The following is a 22,292-nucleotide window of genomic DNA, read 5'->3' as shown; positions in this document are numbered from 1 at the left end:
AGGGAGCGTCGAACCTGGAGGGAGCCCGCGCCGTGGGGAAACCGTGGAAGTGTGGGGAATGCGGGAAGGGGTTTCGAGTCCCCTCTGAGCTGGAGACCACCGGCGCGGTCACACCGGGGAGAGGCCGTTCTCCTGCCCCGAGTCCGGCAAGGCCTTCATTGGGTCCTCCAAGCTGTTGAGGCACCGGCGGGTCCACACCGGGGACAGGCCGTACCCCTGCCCCGAGTGTGGCAAGGCCTTCACCCAGCTGTCCCACCTGCAGACGCACCGGCGCCTCCACACACCAGGGAGAGGCCTCTCACCTGCCCCGGGGGCGGCAAGGCCTTCAATCGATCGCCGACCCTGCGGACGCACAGGCGCCTTCCCAACGTGATCGCACGGAGTTGAAGTCTGCAGCGAATCCCACCCAGGACTGGGGGGATCGTGCCCGTGGGGGGATTGTGCCCCGTTCGAAGACAGTGGGTGAAGCGGGAAGGGAGCGAGGCTTCCTTTCTGCCGGACTGGCCGCTCTCGCTCCCTTTGCTTCCCGTGGGACCGATGCTGTTTGAGGCTGGGACTGCACGTTCCCCGGGCCAAAGATCTGCAGGAGCTGAGGAAGTGCACTCCTTTCACACCGGATGGTAAATCATGTTTGTCCCATCTATTTCGGTCTTAAATACCCTCCGTGACCTGGCCTCCCAGCCTCCTGTGGCAGTGAATTCCCCAGATTCCCCACTCTCTGTCTGAAGAGGTTTCTCCTTACCTCCGTTCTAAAAGGTCTAAGGCTGTGCCCTCGGCTCCTGGTCTCTCCTACCAATGGAAACATCTTCCCAATGGCTACAGATAGATCAAAGTCAAATACAATAGCCTCTATTCCATTGAGTGTCCAGCACACTTTATAACACTTTGTAAAATCAGGAGGGCCATTGATGAGGTGAGTGGCAGGTGTCTTTTCCCGATAGAATAAAGAATATTCCAGCACAGGAACAGGCCCTTCGGCCCTCCAAGCCTACACCGATCCAGATCCTCTATCTAAACCTGCTGCCTATTTTCTCAGGATCTGTATCCCTCTGCTCCCTGCCCTTTCATGTATCTGTTGAGATACATCTTAAATGACGCCATTGTTCCCGTCCCTACCATCTCCGCTGGCAACACATTCCAGGTACCCAGCACCCTCTGCGTAAAGAACTTTCCATACATATCTTAAATCTTTCCCCTCTCACTTTGAACTCATGACCCCAGGTAACTGAGTCCTCCACTCAAGGGAAAAACATTTCTTGCTATCCACCCTGTCTATACCTCTCATGATTTTGTTGGCCTCAATCAGGTCCCCCCTCAACCTCCGTCTTTCCAATGAAAATAATCCTGATCTATTCAAACGCTCTTCATAGTTAGCATCCTCCATACCAGGTAACATCCTGGTGTACCTCCTCTGCACCCTCTCCAAAGCATCCACATCCATTTGGGAATGTGGCAACCAGAACTGTACGTGGCCGAAACAAAGTCTTATCTAACTGTAACATGACCTGCCAACTCTTGTACTCAATACTCTGTCCGATGAAGGAAAGTGTGCCATATGCCGCCTTGACCACTCTACTGACCTGCATTGCCATCTTCAGGGAACAATGGGCCTGAACACACAGATCTCTCTCTACATCAGTTTTCCCCAGGACTTTTCCATTTACTGTATAGTTCGCTCTTGAATTGGATCTTCCAAAATGCATCACCTCACATTTGTCTGGCTTGAGCTCCATCTGCCATTTCTCTGCCCAACTCTCCAGTCTATTCTCCATTCTGCTGTATTCTCTGACAGTCCTCTTCACTATCTGCTACTCCACCAATCTTAGTGTCAACTGCAAACTTGCTAATGAGGCAACCTACACCTTCCTCCAAATCATTTAGATATACCACAAACAACAGTGCTCCCAATTAGCCTAATCTCATGCTAGTGCTCTTAAGAGTTCTGTAATTTATTGTACGGTTATTGTATTTCTTTCTCCCTTGTGTCTGTATCCAGCTTCCCCTTAATTCTACTCCCCTCTTCATCTCTTTGCCCACTCATCATCCCTTCACAAATCAGCATATCATAAGACCATAGGAGCTGAAATTAGGCCATTCACCCTATTGAGTCTACTCCACCATTCAATCGTGGCTGTTAACTTTCTCAAGCCCACTTGTCCCGAAACCCTTGATCCCATTAATACACAAACATTTCTGTCTCCATCTTAAATACACTCAATGATCTGGCCTCCACAGCCTTCTGTGGTTGTGAATTCCATAGATACACCACTCTCTGGCTGAAGAAGTTTTTCCTTATCTCCCAACGAAAGGGTCTTCCTTTTCCTCTAAGGCTGTACCTTCGGATCCTAGTTTGTCCTAACAATGGAAACATCTTCCTAACAGAGCCGACCAGAGTTCCCAGTCACCACCTATTTCAATTCCCCTTCCCACCCCCTTTCTGACGTTACCATCTTTGGCCTCCTCTATTGCCACAACGAATCAAATTGGAGGGACAACACCTCATCTTAATTGGGAAGGAAGTAAGCAATAAATAATAGATCACTACAGAGTGCTCAGGAACAAAGGGACCTTACTGTCCAAGTTCAGAGATCCCCGAAGGTATCAGTACAGGTCAAACGGGGGATGAGGAAGGCATAGATTGGTACTTTTTCACAGAGGGTGGTGCGTGTGTGCAATGAGCTGTGAGTGGAAGTGGAGGCTGGCACAAGAACAACTTTTAAAGGGCAGCTGGATGGGTATGTGAATAGGTAGGGTTTAGAGGGATATGGGCCAAGTGCTGGTATTTAGGATAGATTAATTTCGGATATCTAGTCAGCATGGATGAGATGGACTGTTTCTGGCCATCCACTTCATTTTGAAATGTTTTCACTACCACTTGGAACACCCTGTTAGGGTTCAGAGTGTGCCAGGTCCTGACATCTCCTTCCTCACGTCTCCTGTGTATTTTAAATCAATAATACCGTTTGTATGTTACTGGGTTAGTACTTTAAACCCACAGACACATACAATATAAACCAGAATTTCTATTCGGTACGGAAAGTGATGACTTGTTTCAACTTTGCTAACAGGGTATCAGAAGGGGAGGATCTGCAGACAGAAACCTTGGAAGAAATTCCATAACAAGACCTGACAGGGTCACTCAATATCATTGGGGGGTTGAATTTGGAAAGAGAAATCCATTCGACCTGCTTCAAAAGGTACTGGACATCAGTGTGAGCAGAGAAGCACTCCGAAAGGAACCACCAGTGAACTGAGCTTTAACTGGTTACACAGAATGAGTGTATGTGTCCCAAGGAGCTGACTATGGGAAGGAGCTTTAACCAGTTACACAGACTGAGAGGGGGAACTGGGGCATTTATTTTACCCTGGAGCATCAGAGCCTGAGGGGTGACTGTAGAGAGGTTTATAAAATCATGAGGGGCATGGATAGAGCAAATAGCCTAGGTCTTTTTCCCCAGGGTGGGGAGTCGAAAACTAGAAGGCACAGGTTTGAGGTGAGAAGGGAAAGATTTAAAAGGGGCCTAAGGGACAACTTTTCATGCAGAGGGTTGTACATGTATGGAATGAGCTGCCAAAGGAAGTGGTGGAGGTGGGTACAACTGCAACGTTTAAGAGGCATTTGGATGGGTATACGAATAGGAAGGGTTTGGAGGGATATGGGCTGGGTGCTGCAAGGGGGGATTAGATTGGGTTGGGATATCTGGTTGGCATGGGCAGGTTGGACCAAAGGGTCTGTTTCCATGCTGTACATTTCTATGACTAGCACTCGCTGTGTGGCTCCTTCATCAGGTGATCGTGGAGAATAAAATCATAAGGCACAGAATGGATGGAAAAACATTACAGTGCACTGAAATGATATATCAAAAAACCCTGGATTGTTAAGTCTTTCATCTTTTAGTATGGGCTGCTCGTATCGTTCATTTGTAAATCCCAGAATTTCCTCAAAGATATTTTCTTGAGATAACTCAAAGTTTTATAAGAAAAAGGTGACATCTCAGCTCTGACAATGCATTAAAGGTGTGAAACCAGGGTCTGTCTGTATCACAATCTTGAGTCAAATTGGTTCTATTTCCAAAGTGGAATTTACAAAATATTACATGGATTGAACAGCCTGTATATTGTGCATTTTTGAGAAAAATAGAATGATTCTGCAAATACAAATTCACCCCCATGGATGTGTATGTGCCTGAACGAGACAGACAAAAGTCTATTTTGTATTGTATATCCCTATGTCTACTTGATAACAGATGCTTTAATTCTGTTGGTGTAAATATTGTTGTAAATCATAGTTGGGTATGAATAGTTAGATGTTAGGGAGAGAGAATGCCTCAAGTTGGGCACTATAAGAATCCTGGGAGAGCCCTATTTCTGGTTTACTTCCTCATGAACAAACATTAAGCATGAGCATTTATTTATTTCTAATTTTGTTATTTTCTTTTGTTTGATTCCCAGCTAGGACTACACTCTGTGTCTGGATGGTTGACAGGCTGGGGGATTGTGGCTTGAGTCTTGCACAACTGAATGTTTTATTGTTCCAGAAGGTGTAGGGGTGGGGGTCAAGGCTTCAGCAGAAATCTAGCAGAGCAGAGAACAGACCAATATCTTACGGTGTGGGAAACTGAAATCCGAGCTGATCATGGCTGATATATCCATTGTCCCAACTACCCTTATCTCCCTGACCATGAAAACCCATCCAATTGTGTCTTGAATATACTTAATGAAGATGCCTCTACTGCTTCCTTGGGCAGAGAATTCCATCGATTGATTACTCTCCAGGAAAAGCAATTCCTCCTCGTCTGTTCTAAATGGCACCGTGGCACAGCGAGCAGCACTGCTGCCTCACAGCGCCAGAGAACCGGGTTCAATTCCTGCCTCGGGCAACTGTGTATGGGTTTCCTCCCACAGTCCAAAGATGTGCAGGTTAGGTGAATTGGCCATGCTAAATTGCCTGTAGTGTCAGGTGAAGGGGTAAATGTAGGGGGGGTGGGTTGCTCTTCAGAGGGTTGGTGCGGTCTTTTTGAGGTGAAGGGCCTGTTTCCACACTAAGTAATCTAATATAGTCTAAAATCTACTCCCTTCAACTTGAGGCCTGGTCTCCTCCACCAGCAGATTTGACTGGATAGGGTAGGGCTTCATCCCCACAGTGCAATGAATTCCCACTTTCCACCAAACTCCCAGATGTATTCCCTCACTCAGTTGCTGTCTCAAATGAAAGAATTCATTGTAACTTATTTTGCTCCCAATAAGAGCAAAACATCTTGGGAAGCTGCTCTGAAAGTCCAACCACACTTCTGCATTCACCAAAGACAATTCCAGTATTACAGCACAGAAACAGACCCTCTGGCCCAACTCGTCCGTGCTGACCAGATATCCTAAACTAATCTTGTCTCATTTGCCCACGTATGGCCCATATCCCTCTCAACACTTCCTATTCACATACCCATCAAGATGGGTTTTAAATGTTGTACTTGTTGCAGCCTCCACCACTTCCTCTGGCAGTTCCATAAATGCACCACCCTCTGTGTGAAAAGGTTGCCCCTCATGTCCCTTTCCCCGCTCACCTAAAAGCAAGTACTTTAGTTCTGGACTCTCCTACCCTGGAGAAAAGATCTGGGGTATTGACTCGCCATGCCCCTTAAACATTTATAAGGTTAACCCTCAGCATCCAATGTAGAGAAAGTGAGTCCTGCAGCTGCTGGAATCAGAGTCGAAACGTTTGGGGTTGGAAAAGCACAGCAAGACAGGCAGCATCTGAGGACCAGGAGAGTTGACATCTCAGGCCCGAGCCCTTCATCAGGAATGATGTGTGGATGTACAAAGAGGCCTCAGCGTCCTTCTACACCAGTCACTGCCAGTTGTCAGACAAGTGCAGCAAGCAATCAGCAAGGCAAGTGGTATAAATCACAAAATGAACTGGGATTAGAAGTGGGGATGTCCTCCTGCAGTTAGGGGGGTTATTGAATATATTCAAGGCTGAGTTCCTCTGATTTTTGAACAAAGTGTGGATATTTATGTTGTGTGGTTGAGGTGGGGTTTTTTTTTTGAGTGATTTGTGTGTTAGAAGCAGGTACAAGGCAAGAAAATGGTTTTAAGACCACAACAGAACAGTTACGGTCAGACAGCACAGAAACGGACCCTTCAGCCCAACTATTCCACGCTGAGTATGTTCTCAAACGAAACTAGTGCCACTTGCCAGTGTTTGGCCCGTATCCCCCGCACCTTCCCTATTCATGTACTTCTCCAAATGTCGGTTAAACGTTGTATCTGTACGTGCATCCACCACTTCCTCTGGACATTCATTCCATACATGAACCGCTCTCTGTTTATAAAAACCTTGTCCCGAATCGGTCCACGCCGTGCATTCATTTGCAGCAACCGAAAGGAAAGGGAAGTGAAAGATTGAATCCAAGAATGAAATAAAAGGAAAAGGAGTTGAGAAGAGTGTGCCGTACTCACAGATGGGTGACGGAGTAAGGAGGTTACAGTCTGGAGCAAACTCAATCTTCATTCAGAGAGAGGAGCAGCAGCTTCCGAAACTCGTGTTCCAACTTCTGCATTCAGACAATAGGAAGGCTCTGATTGGCAGGAGGACCGGTATCCTTCCGGTCCTCCAGGGCTTCCGATTGGTCCACCAAAAGAAAGCCGTGACGCGTGCTTTGCGAGGAGCATGCGCAGTTTCAGCCTCGTAACGGCGAGCATGCGCAGTATGCTCTCTGGAGATGCTGTTGCTGACAGAATTGAAGTGTCCAAATGCCAAGAGAAGTAAATAAAGGGGAGATGCACCGTTTCTCCCCCCTGTGATATTTACCTTTCCTACACGCCCCATGACTTTATCAATCGAAATAAGGTTACCCGACAACTTGTGGTCGTCGATAGGGCGACCAGAAGTGTACTCAGTACTCTACACGTGGTCTCACCAATATCCTGTACAACCTCAACGTGATGTCCCACCTCCTGCACTGAACGGCGTGAACAATGAAGGAAAGTGTGCTAAACGCCTCCTTCACCACTCTGTCTACCAATGATGCAACTTCCAAAGAACTATGTCCCCAATTTGGAGATGTCGGTGTTGGACTGGGGTGTACGAAGTTAAAATTCACACCACACCAGGTGATACTCCAACAGGCTCATTTGCAAACATAAGATTTGGAGCGCTGCTCCTTCATCAGGTGGTTGTGTCTTATGATCCTGTTCTACAAACATCCCATGAAGGAGCTGCACTCAAAGCTCATGCTTCCAAATAAACCAGTTGGACGATAACCTGGTGTTGAGAGATTTTTAACTTTATGTACCTGAACCCCTCCCCCACCGTGTCTCTGTTCTCCAACACAACGCAGGGCCCTACCATTAACTGGACGAGTTCTGCCCTTCCTTGTTTTAGCAAAATGCAACGCCTTGCCTTCATCTGTCACGCTGTCTCGGACACTCACACACACACACCCTAACACTCACACTGTCTCACAAGCTTATACTCCAAACACACATTTCATTAGCATGCATGTACAAACTCACATGCACGCACACTCTCGTGCATACACAGTCTCACATAAGTCTATGGGATGAAATTGCATTTGCAAAATATTTGCAGATATATTCAATTTTGTTCAAAAAGCACACAAACAGCATGTAATATTTTATAATCCATGTAATGTTGTATAAATTCCCACTTTAGTTAATAGAACCAATCTGATTCAAGATTGGGATACAGACTCGAACCTCACACCTTTTGTGCAGGATCTAAGCTGAGATGCCACCTATTTTTATAAAACCTTAAACCATCTCGAAGGTGAATTCAAAGTAGTTCTGGGGTTTACATATTAATGAACTGAAACCTGCAACCCATGGTAAAAGATGGAAGACTAATCCGCAATCTAGATTTATTCACTATCTTAGCAGTTGCATGACACCATCAGCTTTTGCTATAAATTCTGTGTCTTATGATTCTGCTCCACAGCTACCTGATGAAGGAGCAGCACTCCAAAAGCCAGTGCTTCCAAATAAACCAGAAGGAAGATAATCTGGTGTTGTGTGATTTTTAACTTTATCCACCCTGTCCAACACCGGCACCTCCACATCGTTTCCAGTGGACATAGCCACCACTTCCCAGTGCTGCCAGGAAACTGTACAATGACAATGGGATGATGCAGTACCTGCACTCCTGAAAAATTCACAATTTCTAACAATACTGGCTACTCATTCACTGCTGCAACTGATACACAACATTGGAAACATGGTACAGGAGACAGTCAGAAATGAGCACAACAGGTAAGGCAGCATCTGAGGAGCAAAATCAACATTGCCCGAAAAATGTCGATTTTCCTGCTCCTTGGATGCTGCCTGACCTGCTGTGCGTTGCCAGCACCACTCTAATCTTGACTCTGATCTCCAGCATCAGCAGTTCTCACTTTCACCTGTAAGAAATGAGCAGTTTTAAAACAAAAACATGTTGCAATTCCAAGCTCTCAATGAGAGTCTGAGCTCGGTGGGAAGTTCAGGTAAACTTTATTGCGACCCAACTTTGTTACAGCTTCAGAATCTCCCAGCAGAAAGGCGTAGAAAAAGTAGCAATGTTTTAAAAACAGCTCACAGTCAAATTGCACACATTCCCTCCAACCCCTCACTTTCTTCATTATTGGTCACCAAGTTGCCCTTTGGAATTGGATCCTTGGTACAGCCTTAACCCAGAGAAAGTATTGCCTCACTCAGCACTTTCAACTTGTATCCTGTATCCAAGTTAGTTGGATGGACAGTGCAGAGTCGATCATACTGCTGCGGGTCTGGAGTCATGTGTAGGCTAGACCACGTAAAGGATGCAGCTGGGACGACTGAGTGAATCCTCTCCCACAACGACAGTTTGTTTCCCTAAAAAAGAACGGGGACTTCTTCCACCCCCACCCCACCGACAATGGTTTCACCGTTAGATTCTAAACTCCAGATTTCTGACCAAATTCCAATTCCATCATCTGTCACGGTGGGAATCCAACCCGGGAGTCCCCGGAACCCGGTTGATAGTCCAGTCGATAACGGCACTCAGCCATCATTCCTTCAATCCCCCTGCGATGGCACATGAACTCGCTGGTGCCTCCGCAGGTGGGAGGAGCGGGTGAAGGCCTTCCCGCACTCAGGGCAGCTGAAGGGCCTCTACCCCGTGTGGACCCGCTGGTGCCTCACCAGGTGGGAGGAAATGCTGAAGGCCTTCCCGCACACGTGGCATGGGAACGGCCTCTCCCCTGTGTGGACCCACCGGTGGGTCAGTAAGTGAGAAGAATACCTGAAGGCCTTCCCACACTCTGTGCAAGGGAACAGCCTCTTCCCAGTGTGGACCTGCTGGTGGCTTAGCAGGTTAGAAGAATTGGTGAAGGCCTTCCTGCACTCAGGGCAGCTGAAGGGCCTCTCCCCCGTGTGGACCTGCTGGTGCCTCAGCAGGTGGGAGGATCTGCTGAAGGCCTTCCCACACTCGGGGCAGCTGAAGGGCCTCTCCCCCGTGTGGACCCACTGGTGACTCCGCAGGGTGGAGGATCTGCTGAAGGCCTTCCCACATTCAGGGCAGCTGAAGGGCCTCTCCCCCGTGTGGATCCGCTGGTGGGTCAGCAAGTGGGAGGAATTCCTGAAGGCCTTCCCACACTTGGGGCAGCGGAAGGGCCTCTCCCCGGTATGGACCCGCCGGTGGGTCTGGAGGTTGGAGGCCTGGGTAAAGGCCTTCCCACAGACAGGGCAGGGGAATGGCCTCTCCCCAGTGTGGCTGTGCCGATGAGTCTCCAGGGCAGACGGGAAACGGAAGGTTTTTTTGCAGTCGCCACACTTCCACAGTTTCTCCGCGGGGCGGGATTCCTCTGGTTTCTCCATGGCCGGAGCTTCAGCCGCACACAAACGCACGTAGAGACTCTCTCCACTGTGAATTCCTCTTTCCAGGCCAAAAAACTGCTTCAGGCTCCACACTCAGTGCACTGCAATGGTAGGGTCTCTCATCCAGTCCCACTGATGCTGAAAACGTACTGAAACAGGAACCAAAAAGCTTTGCTCCTTCTCTCAGAACCATAGTTGCGGTCCCGATGGACTGAGTGACTTTCAAAGTGAGGATTGCAGACGCTGGAGAGTCAGATTTGAAATGTGCAGCGCTGGAAAAGCACAGCTGGTCAGGCAGCACCTGAGGAGCAGGAGAGTCGACATTTTGGGCATAAGTCCTTCATCTGTTGATTTTGAAACTTCCGTCTTCAGGTCTTCAAATACTCTGTAAAAAGAGATTACAAAATTCATTCCTGTCAGTCCAGAATAAAAATTCAGAACAAGCAATTTGTTTGTGTTGTTATTCCACAAAATTGAAAGCACTATCCCACTCTCTCTCTCTCTCTCTCCCGCCCTCCGCTCGAACTCATTCTCCTGAAGGTGTTGATTCAGGATCTGATAGGGGCTGAAAAGCAAAAACGTCAAGACTGACATCTCTGAGTTTTGGATAACTCCACCTGAAATTTAATATCTTTCACAACACTGGGATATTGCTGAGAGTGAGCAGGTCTGATTTTGGGAAGCAAAAAAATGTCAATTCAGGGGAGCCTGCAATGCAGGTTCTTGAAGAACAACCAGACACGAAATGGTTAACATTCCCAGGAAGTGGGGATGTGGGGGGGAAGCAAAATGAACCATCAAGGCATTGACCCCGCCACCAGAGAGACTGAACATACAGACATGACAAACATTCGTGGAAAGCCAGAGTCATTGGGATGTACAGCACAGAAACAGACATTTCGGTCAAATTCTTCTGTGCCCAACCAGATATCCAAAATTAATCTCGTCCCATTTGCCAGCGTTTTGCCCATATCCCTTCCTTTTCATACACTCATGCTGATGACTTTTAAATGTTGTCATTGTACCAGCCTTCACCACGTCCTTTGGCAGCTCATTCCATACATGCACCATCCTCTGTGTGAAAATGTTGCCCCTTAGGTCTCTTTCCAGTCTCCCTCCCCCCGCCCTCACCTTAAATCTATTATCCTCGAGTTCTGGACTCTCCATCCCAAGGAAAAGACCTCATCTATTTACCCAATCCATGCCCCTCATGATTTTAAAAAAGTCTATCAGGTTACCCCTCACACTCTGACGCACTCGGGAAAACAGCAACACCCTATCCTTCCAACCCTCCTTACCCGGGTAATTAAGACACATATCTGAGTTTGCAGAGTCTGCTCCGTCCCTGGGTTCACTCCAGTTGCTACAAGTGAACAAATTTCCTCCCCCCGCACTCCACCCACTGCTTCCCCCCCCCTCCTGAACAGTTCACAAAAATCCCTTCTCTTCAGAGAACCCTCGCTGTTCTAACAAGTCCACACCCACCTCCGAATAGCAACCTCACCACACCATTCCCCTACTCCTATTGCTCTACATTTACCCTCTGACTAATACATCTAACCTGCATATCCCTGGGCACTATGGGTAATTTAGCACCGCCAATCCACCCTAACCTGCACATCCCTGGGCACTATGGGTAATTTGGCCTGGCCAATCAAACCTTACCTGGACAAAGTTAAAAATCACACAACACCAGGTTATCGTCCAACAGGTTTATTTGGAAGCACTAGCATTTGGAGCGCAGCTCCTTCATCAGGTGGTTGTGGAGTGTAAGATCATAAGATACAGAATTTCTGGAAAAGCATTACAGTGTCCTGGCATTGAAATGATATATTAACAAACCCGAATCGTTAAGTCGTTCATCTTTTACAATGGATTGCAGATATCATTAATATGTAAATCCCAGAACTTCCTGTAAGGCACCTTCCCAGGAGAACTTTGAGGCTTTATAACAAAAGGGGACACCTCAGCTCAAACAATGCATTCAAGGTGCGAGGTCAGAATCCCAATCTAGAGTCATTCTGGTTCTATTTCCAATGTGAAATTTACAAAATATTACATGTATTAACTGCCTGCAGATTGTGCATTTTTTGTGGAAAATAGAATGCATTTGTAAATATCATTCTGCAAATTCACCCCCATGGACTTATGCATGAGTGAGAGAAAAAGTCTGTTTCCATGCTGTATATCTCTGTCAATTTGACAACAGACTTTTTTTCTGTTGGCATAAGTATTGTTGTAAATCATAGTGGGTACTAATAGCTCTATGTGAGGGTGAGAGAATTCCTCAAATAAGGCACTGTAGGAATCCTGGAAGAGCAGTATTTCTGGTTTACTTCCTATTGAACAATATTAAGAACAGCACCTACTTATTTCTAATTTTGGTTCACATTTCTTGTTTTATTCCCTGCTATGACTACACTCGGTGTCTGGATGGTTAACAGGCTGGGAGATTGGGGGTCTGGATGGTTAACAGGCTGGGAGATTGGGGGTCTGGATTGACTTATTGTTCCGGAAGATGTAAAAAAAAAAGGGGTCAAAGCATCAGCAGAAATCCAGGAGGAGTGAGAAATCAGGACCTGAAATCGGAGCTGACACCAGATTACCCTGTGATCAGTGCTTTGATTACCTGTGCTAACCCTCTACCTTTATCTTGCTTTCCATTTGATCACCTCCTCAACATTGAGGATCCAATCCTTGTCATCCTGGAGCCACATCTCTGTAAGGAGTCCCATATTTTAATTATTCCCTTCAATGTGTGCAGTCAATTCATTCACTTTTGTTGCAATGCAGCACACATTCAGACATACCATTTTTAGTTTCAATTTTTATGATCTTTAGAATCCAGTTTTGATTGCTGGTACATTTACTCTCCATGTCTTTCTGTCATTCTCAGATGTTCATTTTTCACATCACTGTATTGCTCACTGGCCTTGACTTGGATTGGCCATGCTAAATTGCTCATAGTGTCCAGAGATGTGCAGGTTAGGTGGGTTACCCATGGGAAATGCAGGGTTAGAGTTTCATAGTAATAGAAGGAGTAGGTCATTTGGCCTGTCGAGCCTGATTCACCATTCATTTAGATCATGACTGATCTCTCCATTGTCTCACCTCCTCCTCCCTGCATTGTCCCAACGACCCTTAATACCTTTACCATGCAAAAACCCATCTAACTGTGTCCTGAATATACTTAATTAAGCTGCCTCTACTGCTTCCCTGGGCAGAGAATTACATAGATTCACTATTCTCTGGGAAAAGCAGTTCTTCCTCATCTCTATCCTAAATCTACTCCAACTAATCTTGAGGTCTGGTCTCACCCACCAGCAGAAATGACTGGATAGGGTAGGGTTTCATCCCCACAGTGCAATGAAATCCCACTTTCCACCAAAATCTCAGATGTACTCACTCACTCAGTTGCTGTCTCATAAATGAAAGATTTCATTGTAACTTCTTCTGCTCCCAGTAAGGACAAGACATCTTTGAAGGCTGCTCTGAAAGTCCAGTCTTCACAATGACACTTCTGGTTTCACCAAAGACCCAGAGAGTCATACAGCACAGAAACAGACCCTTCAGTCCAACTTGTATGTGCCGCCCAGATATCCTAACTTAATCTAGTCCCAGTTACCAGCATTTGGCCCATACTCCTCTAAATACTTCGTATTCTTGTACCCATCCAGATGCCTTTTAAATGCTGTAATTGTATCAGGCTCCACCCCTTCCTATGACAACTCATTCAATACATGTACCACCTTCTGTGTGAAACAAGTTGCCCTCATGTCCCTTTTAAATCATTCCCCTCTCACCTCAAACATATGCTCTCTAGTTTTGCATTCACCCTATCCATGCCCCTTATAAACATTTATAAGGTCACCGCTGAGCATCTGATGCTCCAGGAAAATATCCCTGACCGATTCAGCCTCTCTCTGTAGATCAAACCCTCCAACTCTGGCAACAGCCTTTTAAGTCTTTTCTGACCCCTTTCAAAGTTTCACACCATATTTCCTGTAGCAGGGAGACCAGAACTGAATGCAGTATTTTAAAAGTGGCCTAACCAATGTCCTGTAAACCCAAAACATGACCCCCCAACTCCAATACTCAATGCTCTGACTAACAAAGGAAAGCATACAAAATGCCTTCTTCACTATTCTGGCTACCCGAGACTGCACTTTCAAGGAACAATGAACCTGCACTCCAAGGTCTCTTTGTTCTGAAACACTCCCTTAACTGTCCTGCCTGGATTGCCTTACCAAAATGCAAACATCACATTTCCCTAAATTAATCTCCATTTGCCACTCCCTGGCCCATTACCCCATCCAATCAATGCTAATTTATAGCAAACTCTCTGTAATTCTTATTCCTGGAAATTCACAATGTCCATCCCACACACACCCTCCATTCACACTTTGTTGAACCTAATCCCAACTGTACTTCATCCTGAAGGGTCTGGTTCACGCTGATCAACAGGGCCACACTCAGGGGAATTTAACTGAAACAAACATAATACTCAATGGCCTGGACGAGTTGATGTTGGGAAGATGTTTCCATTGGAAGGAGAGACTAGCAGCCGAGGGCACAGCCTTAGAGTAAAGGGAAGGCCTTTCAGAACAGGGATTAGGAGAAATTCCTTTAGCCATGGAGTGGTGAACTGATGGAATTCATTGCCGCAGAAGGCTGTGGAGACCAGGTAACTGAGGATATTTAACACTGAGACAGAAACAGTTCTTGAGTATCAAGGGGATCGAGGGGTTAACCATCCAGACACTTATCAGCCGCGATTGAATGGTCTGGGCAGACCCAGTGGGCTGAATGGCTTAATTTCTACTCCTATGAATAGGAAAGGTTCAGAGATATATAGGCCAAACAAGGTAAGACTAGTTTAGTTTATGAATATAGTCAGCATGAAATTAAGTATCTGTTTCTGTGCTGTACGATTCTGTAACTTCTTAAAACCATTTCTTCTGTTCCCTCATAACCATCCACTTCATTGTTGTTCAAAGATCAGATGAACTCATCCTTGAATATATTCAATGACCCCCTAACCGTAGGAAAGCCCTACCCCACTTCTGAACTTAATTCCCCTTGCTCATACACCACATGCCCTGCTGACTGCTTAGTGCACCTGTCTGACAACTGGTATTGACTGGTGTAGAAAGACACTGAAGCCTCTTTGTACATCCACATAACATTCCTGATAAACGGCTCGTGTCCAAAACGTCGACTCTCCTGGTCCTCGGATGGTGCCTGACCCGCTTTTCGTTTCCAGGGCCACACTTGTCAACTTTGATCTCCAGCATCTGCACTCCTCACTTTCTCCATATCCCAACATATCACCATTCAAACAATGCACCTCCTTTCTGCTTTTGTTTTCCCACAGCAAAGGCTATATTATCACATTGTGGTCATGCATTTGCCACGTATTTGCCAAATGAGACACAGATCTGGACAAACATTTCTAGACAAAAAAGTGAGTACTGCCGATGCCGGAGATTAGAGTCGAGAGTGTGGTGCTGGAAAAGCACGCAGGTCAGGCAGCATCCGAGCAGCAGGAAAATTCCTGATGAAGGACTTTTGCCCGAAACGTCGATTTTCCTGCTCCTCGGATACAGCCTGACCTGCTATGATTTTCCAGCACCACACTCTCGATCAATGTTTCTACACTCTGTCCCCCTCCCTGAATTCACTCCCTTTCTTTTCAGTTGCTGCAAGTCAACAATTGAACGCCAGAATGAAACAAAAGGTGGTGAGAAAAGAGAGTGCTGTACTCACAGTTTTGTTGGACAGAGGAAGAAAGTTGCAGTTTGGGGTAAAGTTCAATCTTCATTCACAGAGACAGGAGCAGCACCTGCTTCAGAAGCTCATTGTCCAACTTCCGCATTCAGACAATAGCGGTGCTCTGATTGGCAGGAGGACAAGACACCTTCCGGTCCTCCCGAGGTTCCTATTGGTCCATCAGAAGTAGGTTATGAGTCGTTTGTGCGTGCAACCAGGAGCATGTATAGCCTTTTGCTGACACCAGCGAACATGCGCAGTGCTTGCTGACACCGAGGTGCATGCGCATTATGCTCTTTAGAGATGCTTACGTTCCTGACAGGTTTGAAGTGTCCAAATGCCGATCACAAACTGGAGGGCATAAGTTCAGGTTGAGTGTGGAAAGATGAGGGATGAAAAAGTGTTGCTGGAAAAGCGCAGCAGGTCAGGCAGTATCCAAGGAGCAGGAGAATCGATGTTTCGGGCATGAGCCCTTCTTCAGGAATCAGGAGGGAAAAATCTTCAGGCAAGATGAGGGACCAAAGGATTATAAAAAACGTGTGACATTTAATTTGCCTCAAGAAATGCCAGAACTAGAGGACATTAGTGTAGGGTGAGTGGGGAAAGGTTTAAAACGGACCTAAGGGGTAACTTGGCTCAGGACTGGGAGACAGACAGACTTGAACCTCACATCTTTATTGCATTGTCTGAGCTGAGATGTCACCTAATTTTATAAAATCTTAAGTCATCGGGAGAACGTGACTTAAAAGTAGTTCTGGGTTATACATGTTAAATGAACCGAAACTGCAACCCATTCTAAAAGATGAAAGACTAAATTGCAACTGCGCTTGTTCAGGAAATCAACTGCACGACACTGTAATGTTTTGCGATAAATTCTATGTCTTACGATCCTGCTCAACAGCTACCCGATGAAGGAGCAGCACTCCGAAAGCTAGCACTTCCAAATAAATCTGTTGTGACTGTAACCTGGAGTTGTGTAGATTTTAAACTTTATCCACCTCAGTCCAACACCAGCAACTCCACATCATTTCTAATTAACACAGCCCACACCTCCTGGTGCTGCCAGTAAACTTTACAATGCCGATAAAATGACACAGTACCTGCACTCCTGAAATATTTGCAATTTCCAACAATACTAGCTACTCATTCACTGCTCCATCTGATACACGACACTGGAAACTTAGTGCAGGAGGCTGAAAGAAATCAACAGGTTTAAAACAAAAACCATTTGAAGCTCAAAGCCTTCAATGAGTCTCAGCCCGGCGGTAAGTTCAGGTAACCCTTTATTGTGACCCAACTTGGTTACAGCTTCAGATTCCCCCCAGCAAAAAGGCGTAGAAAAAGTAGCTTTTTATTTGAAAACAGCTCAAGGTCAAAGCGCACACACTCCCTTTCTTAACCTGTAGGAAGCATTGCCTCACTCAGCAATTTCAACGTATACTATGTATCCAAGTAGGTTTCTCCCTGTTCATTTGCTGGGGAGAGGGAGGGGCCTAGTGGGGGAGAGACCGGGGGTGGGTGGGGTTGCAGTGTAGGGTCAACCATCAGCCAGACAGGGTAAAGGTTGCAGCTGGGACGACTGAGCAAATCCTTTCCCACAATGGTAGTTTCCTTCCCAAAGAAATGTCGTGAGTCAATCAGATGGGGGGGGGGGGGGGGGGGGGTTCCACCCCCAACTCCTCCTTCCCCCGCCTCACCCCAACTCCCCCTCAAAAATGGCTTCATCGTTAGACTTGGAACTCCAGATTACTGACTGAATTATTCCAATTTTACCATCTGCCTGGGCAGGATTCAAACCCAGGAGGCCCGGAACTGGGTTAATACTCCAGTCGATAATGGCACTCAGCTGTCACTCCTTCAATACCCCTGCTATGGCACGTGAACTTGCTGGTGCCTCCGCAGGTGGGAGGAGCAGGTGGACACCTAACTGCACCTGGGGCAACTGAAGGGCCTCTCCCCCATGTGGACCTGCTGGTGTTTCTGAAGTGTGATGGCCTGGGTAAAGCACTTCCTGCACTCAGGACAACTAAACGGCCTCTCCCCCGTGTGGATCCGCTGGTGGGTCTGGAGGTTGGAGGCCCGGGCAAAGCCCTTCCCGCACTCGGGGCATCTGAAGGGCCTCTCCCCAGTGTGGGACCGCTGGTGTCTCAGCCGGGCAGAGGCCTGGGTAAAGCACTTCCCACATTCACAGCAGCTGAAGGGCCTCTCCCCCGTGTGGACCCGCTGGTGGGTCTGCAGGGTGGAGGAATCACTGAAGGCCTTCCCGCACTCAGGGCAGGAGAGTGGTCTCTCCCCCTTGTGGATTCGCTGGTGCCTTAGCAGGGCGAAGGAATTGCTGAAGGCCTTCCCACACTCAGGGCAGCTGAAAGGCCTCTTCCCCCATGTGGACCCGCCGGTGGGTCAGCAGGGCGGATGCCTGGGTAAAGCTCTTCCTGCACTTGGGGCAGCTGAAGGGCCTCTCACCGGTGTGACTGCGCTGATGAGTCTCCAGAGCAGACGGGGCACAGAAGCCTTTCCCACAGTCACTACACTTCCACGGTTTCTTCATGGAGCTGGATTCCTCAGGTTTCTCCATGACCGAAACTTCAGCCGCACACAAGCGTGGGTACAGCCCCACCCTGCCGTGAATTCCTCTTTCTAGGCCGTATAACTGTTTCAGGCTCCACACTCACTGCGCTGCAACGTAGGGTCTCTCATCCAGTCCCACGGATTCTGAAAATGTACTCAAGCAGGAAGCTGGAGAGTCAAGAGTTCAAAAGTGTGACGCTGGAAAAGCACTGTAGGTCAGGCAGCATCTGAGGAGCAGAAGGGTCAATGCTTCGGGCATAAGGCCTTCATCTGTTGATTTTGAAATTTCCGTCTTCAGGTCTTCAAATACTCTGTAAAAAGAGATTACAAAAGTCATCACCCTCAGTTCAGGGTAACAATTCTGAACAAGCAATTCTACTTTCTGCAGAATATACTTTTCTTTTGTTATTCCACAAAATTGAAAGCACTCTCTCTCCCCCTCTGTTCTCACTCCGCACTAATTCTCCTCAAGGTGCTGATTCAGGATCTTATAGATGCAGCCAACAGAGACATAGAGATGTACAGCATGGAAACAGACCCGAACCCAGTGAAAAGACTTTGTCTATTTATCCTAAACATGCCCCTCATAAACCTTTCAAGTTTCACAACATATTCTCATTGAAAGGAGACCAGAATTGCACGCAATATCCCAACAGTGGCCAAACCAATTTCTGTACAGCCGCAACATGACCTCCCAAGAGTTCAAAATTAACATGAAAGAAGTCTTTGATAAGCATTTGATACTTAAACTTTGACAAGGCACTGATAAATGTATCCAACAATCTTGAAGGAAGAGACGATAGAAATTGTGGAAGCCATAAGTTATCAGTCTTCCATGGACTTGGAGGAGGTGCCAGACGACTGGAGAACTGCAAACATTGCAGCCTGGTTTAAGTAAAGCTTATAATCAGCAATTATAGAGTCATAGAGATATACAGCATAGAAACAGACCCTTCGGTCCAACCCGTCCATGCCGACCAGATATCCCAACCCAATCTAGTCCCACCTGCCAGTTTAAATTTGGTGGAGAAGCTTCCAATAATACTTATTCTGGTCAAAATTAGTAGTCACATGGAGAAAGGTGGATTGATTAGGAAGAGTCTGCAAGGTATTTCTGACAGGGACACTGCATTTAACAAATTTGTTGAAGATTTGTGAACACGTTACAGGCTTGGCGAGGATAACACTTCTGCTCTCCTCTTTGTTATCCATCCTGGCTGTCTTGGGGAGCCTGGTACCCCTATAGCCTTGACATTATGCTGAAAGGCATGGGTTTGAGGCGATTAAAGCACCAAAGTGTGACTTCAGATTACTTGGCTACATTGGTGTCTCGGTTTTGCTATCCTATCTTTCCCATAAAGGCTGACACTGACTGTGAGCAGGAGTCTGCTGGGCACCACCTTCATTAATCAAAAGGGAAAGAGCTATTGATTCAGCACCTCAGTAAATCTTGAGGCAGTCTTGGCTCCTATGCACATGTTGGGATGCATGTAAGGAGATGTTTATATTTTGCTTCTGTACTTAGAATTCATAAATTGAAGCCAGTGTACATTTTAAAAATATTCAAGATTAAAAGTACAGAGGAGATCAATATTATACAACAATCCCACAACCCCGTCCCAAGACAACATGTGCCTGACCCTCACAAAGCTGGCGGCTGGTTGCCCGGACAACCCGAGAGCTCCTTCCCCGGTGAAGTAAACACTGGGCCTGTGGGGCTTTTATTCGCGGCCTGCGGCCTCCCCCTAGGAGTTTATAAACTCCCCAGTCTCCCTCCTCCCGCGGTTCCCAATCCTACCCTGTCTCACTGTCTCCTCTCCCCGGGGGCAGGAGCCAGGTCTTGGCGCTCGGACCTGGCGACCTCCCCGGGATGTTTCTGAAACCTGGTCCTGTTCTGAAGAAGGATCCCCGGACCCGAAACACGTCCTCACATTTCTCTCAACACGAGCTGCCGGACCTGCTCAGCTTTTCCAGCGGTTTCTGTTCTTGTTCCTTCAGCCGCCGGCGCCATTCCTCTCCCACACTCAGTCACACTGTCTTTGTCCGGCCGCGGGACCTACACTGCACATGCGCCAACACGCAGGGGGTGTGGTCCAATCAGCGTCGTCACCAACTGAGGGGGCGTGGTTGGGGGAGCCCTCCAACCAATAGGAAACAATGGGGGTTGGTTTTCCCCGCCCCCAGCCTCCTGAAAGGTGTGTTGCTTTTTAATTTCCAGCCTGTTCAGGAATGTTACTCCAGACCTTTGGAAAGCTGAAACATCGGGAAACTTCCAGACACAAACAAAGGGATTTTAAAAAATGAATAGAAATAGGTCAGGTAAATTACAAAGAAGGTAAAAACAATGACTGCAAATGCTGGAAACCAGATTCGTATTGGAACAAGCAAGTCAAAGGCTGTAGAAAAGGTAGAACTTAAACAATCAGCGTCGATAGGTACACCATAAAGATTCAGGGCAAACAAATCCCCTGCGGCTGATGGCCTACATCCTAGGGTACTAAAGGAAGTGGAAGTGGAGATTGTGGATTCATTAGTTACAATATTCCGAAATTCCCTAGACATGAGAAAGATTCATTGAGTTTATTTAGTAAGAGATAGGTAGGTTCTTGACTGTCAAGGTGATCAAAGGTTATGGGGAGAAAGGACTTGAGAAACGTTTCAGCCATGATTGAATGACTTAGTTTCTGCTCCTATATCTTATGGTTCCAGTGGATTGGAAAAATACTAATGTAATGCCTGTATTCAGAAAGGGAGGCAGGCAATATGTGGGAAATTGCAGACCAGTTAGTTTAACATCTGTTGTTGAGAAGGTGTTAGACTCAATTATCAAGGAAGCACTATCAGGACGTTTGAAAAGTCAAAACTCTATCCATCAGAGTCAGCATGGTTTTATGATGGGCAAATCAGATTTGACTAAGTTCTTCATAGATGATCAAAGTGGATAATAGGGATCCTGTAGTTGTAATATATCTGGCTTTTCAGAAGGTATTTGCTAAAGTGCCACTCAAAGCATTATTCGCAAGGTTAGATCATATGCGATACGGGCTGATTTATCAGCTTGGATAGGTGACTGGCTGAAGGGCTGAAGACAGACAGTCTGAATTGATGGCTTTTTTTCTGGATGGCAAGATGTGGCAAGTCAGGTGCCACAGGGTTGGGTCCTTGGACCCCAGCTATTTTCAATCTACATTAGTGACAGGGATACAGGGATAAAAGGCTCATTTGCCAAATTTGTAGATGACACATAAAGAGGCGCGATGGTAAATTGCAATGAGGAAATACAAACCTTTCAAATGGATCTAGATAGGTTAGGAGAGTGGGTCAAAATGTGGCATATGGAGTTTAAGGTGGATAAGTGTGAGGTCATGCATTTTGGTCAAAAAAACACAGCAAAGCAACCTTTTTTCTAATAGAGGGTTTGGGATGATCTGGTGCGGAGAGATCTGGGTATCCTCATTAATGAGTCACAGAAAACTAGCAGGCAGGTCCAGCAGATAATAAAGTAAGTGAATGCAGCATTCACTTTTATCGCTAAAGGAATAGAACATAAAGGGAAGGAAGTGTCGCTGCAACCAAACATAGCATTCCTGAAACTGCACCTGGAGGATTACGCCCAGTTTTAAACTCATTTCCCCTTATATGGCTATGGTAGGGGATTTAACTTTCCAACCATAGACTGAGACTGCCATCGGTTTAATGGTTTAGATGGAGACGAATTTGTTGAGCGTGTTCAAGAAAGATTTCTGATTTAGTATGTGGATATACCTATGGAGAAGGTGCAAAACTTGACCTACTCTTGGGAAATAAGGCAGGACAGCTGACTGAGGTGTCAGTGGGGCTGCACTTTGGGGCCAGCGACCATAATTCTATTAATTTTAAAATAGTGAAGGAAAAGGATAAATCAAATCTAAAAGTTGAAATTCTAAATTAGAGAATGTCTCATTTTGACAGTGTTAGGCAAGAACTTTCAAAAGCTGTTGGGGAGGTAAAGAGACGGCTGGAAAATGGAAGCCTTCAGAAATGAGATAACGAGAGTCCAGACACAGTATATTCCTGTTAGGGTGAAAGGAATGTCTGGTAGGTGTAGGGAATGTTGGATGACTGGAGAA

General features: G+C 46.5%; 2 protein-coding genes and 1 pseudogene across 2 annotated transcripts in view; 1 reads left to right on the top strand and 2 right to left on the bottom strand.

The window, feature by feature from the left end:
- The window catches only part of LOC132807977 (gastrula zinc finger protein XlCGF57.1-like), a 33,535-nt pseudogene extending 13,306 nt beyond the window's left edge, over window positions 1-20,229 (bottom strand).
- Window positions 1-22,292, top strand: part of LOC132807989 (uncharacterized) — a 233,927-nt gene that overhangs the window by 177,237 nt on the left and 34,398 nt on the right. The window lies entirely within an intron of this gene.
- The window catches only part of LOC132807978 (zinc finger protein 271-like), a 28,413-nt gene continuing 23,002 nt past the window's right edge, over window positions 16,882-22,292 (bottom strand). Inside the window, exon 4 of the mRNA XM_060821867.1 lies at window positions 16,882-17,986. Coding sequence (XP_060677850.1) covers window positions 17,539-17,986 — 448 coding nt within the window. The 3' untranslated portion in view covers window positions 16,882-17,538. The remainder of the gene's footprint in view (window positions 17,987-22,292) is intronic.

The sequence above is a fragment of the Hemiscyllium ocellatum genome (genome assembly GCF_020745735.1).
Source record: "Hemiscyllium ocellatum isolate sHemOce1 chromosome 27 unlocalized genomic scaffold, sHemOce1.pat.X.cur. SUPER_27_unloc_29, whole genome shotgun sequence".
Classification (NCBI taxonomy): Eukaryota; Metazoa; Chordata; class Chondrichthyes; order Orectolobiformes; family Hemiscylliidae; genus Hemiscyllium; species Hemiscyllium ocellatum.
The sequence above is the reverse complement of the archived record's forward strand: the minus strand, read 5'-3'. Positions and strand labels throughout refer to the sequence as shown.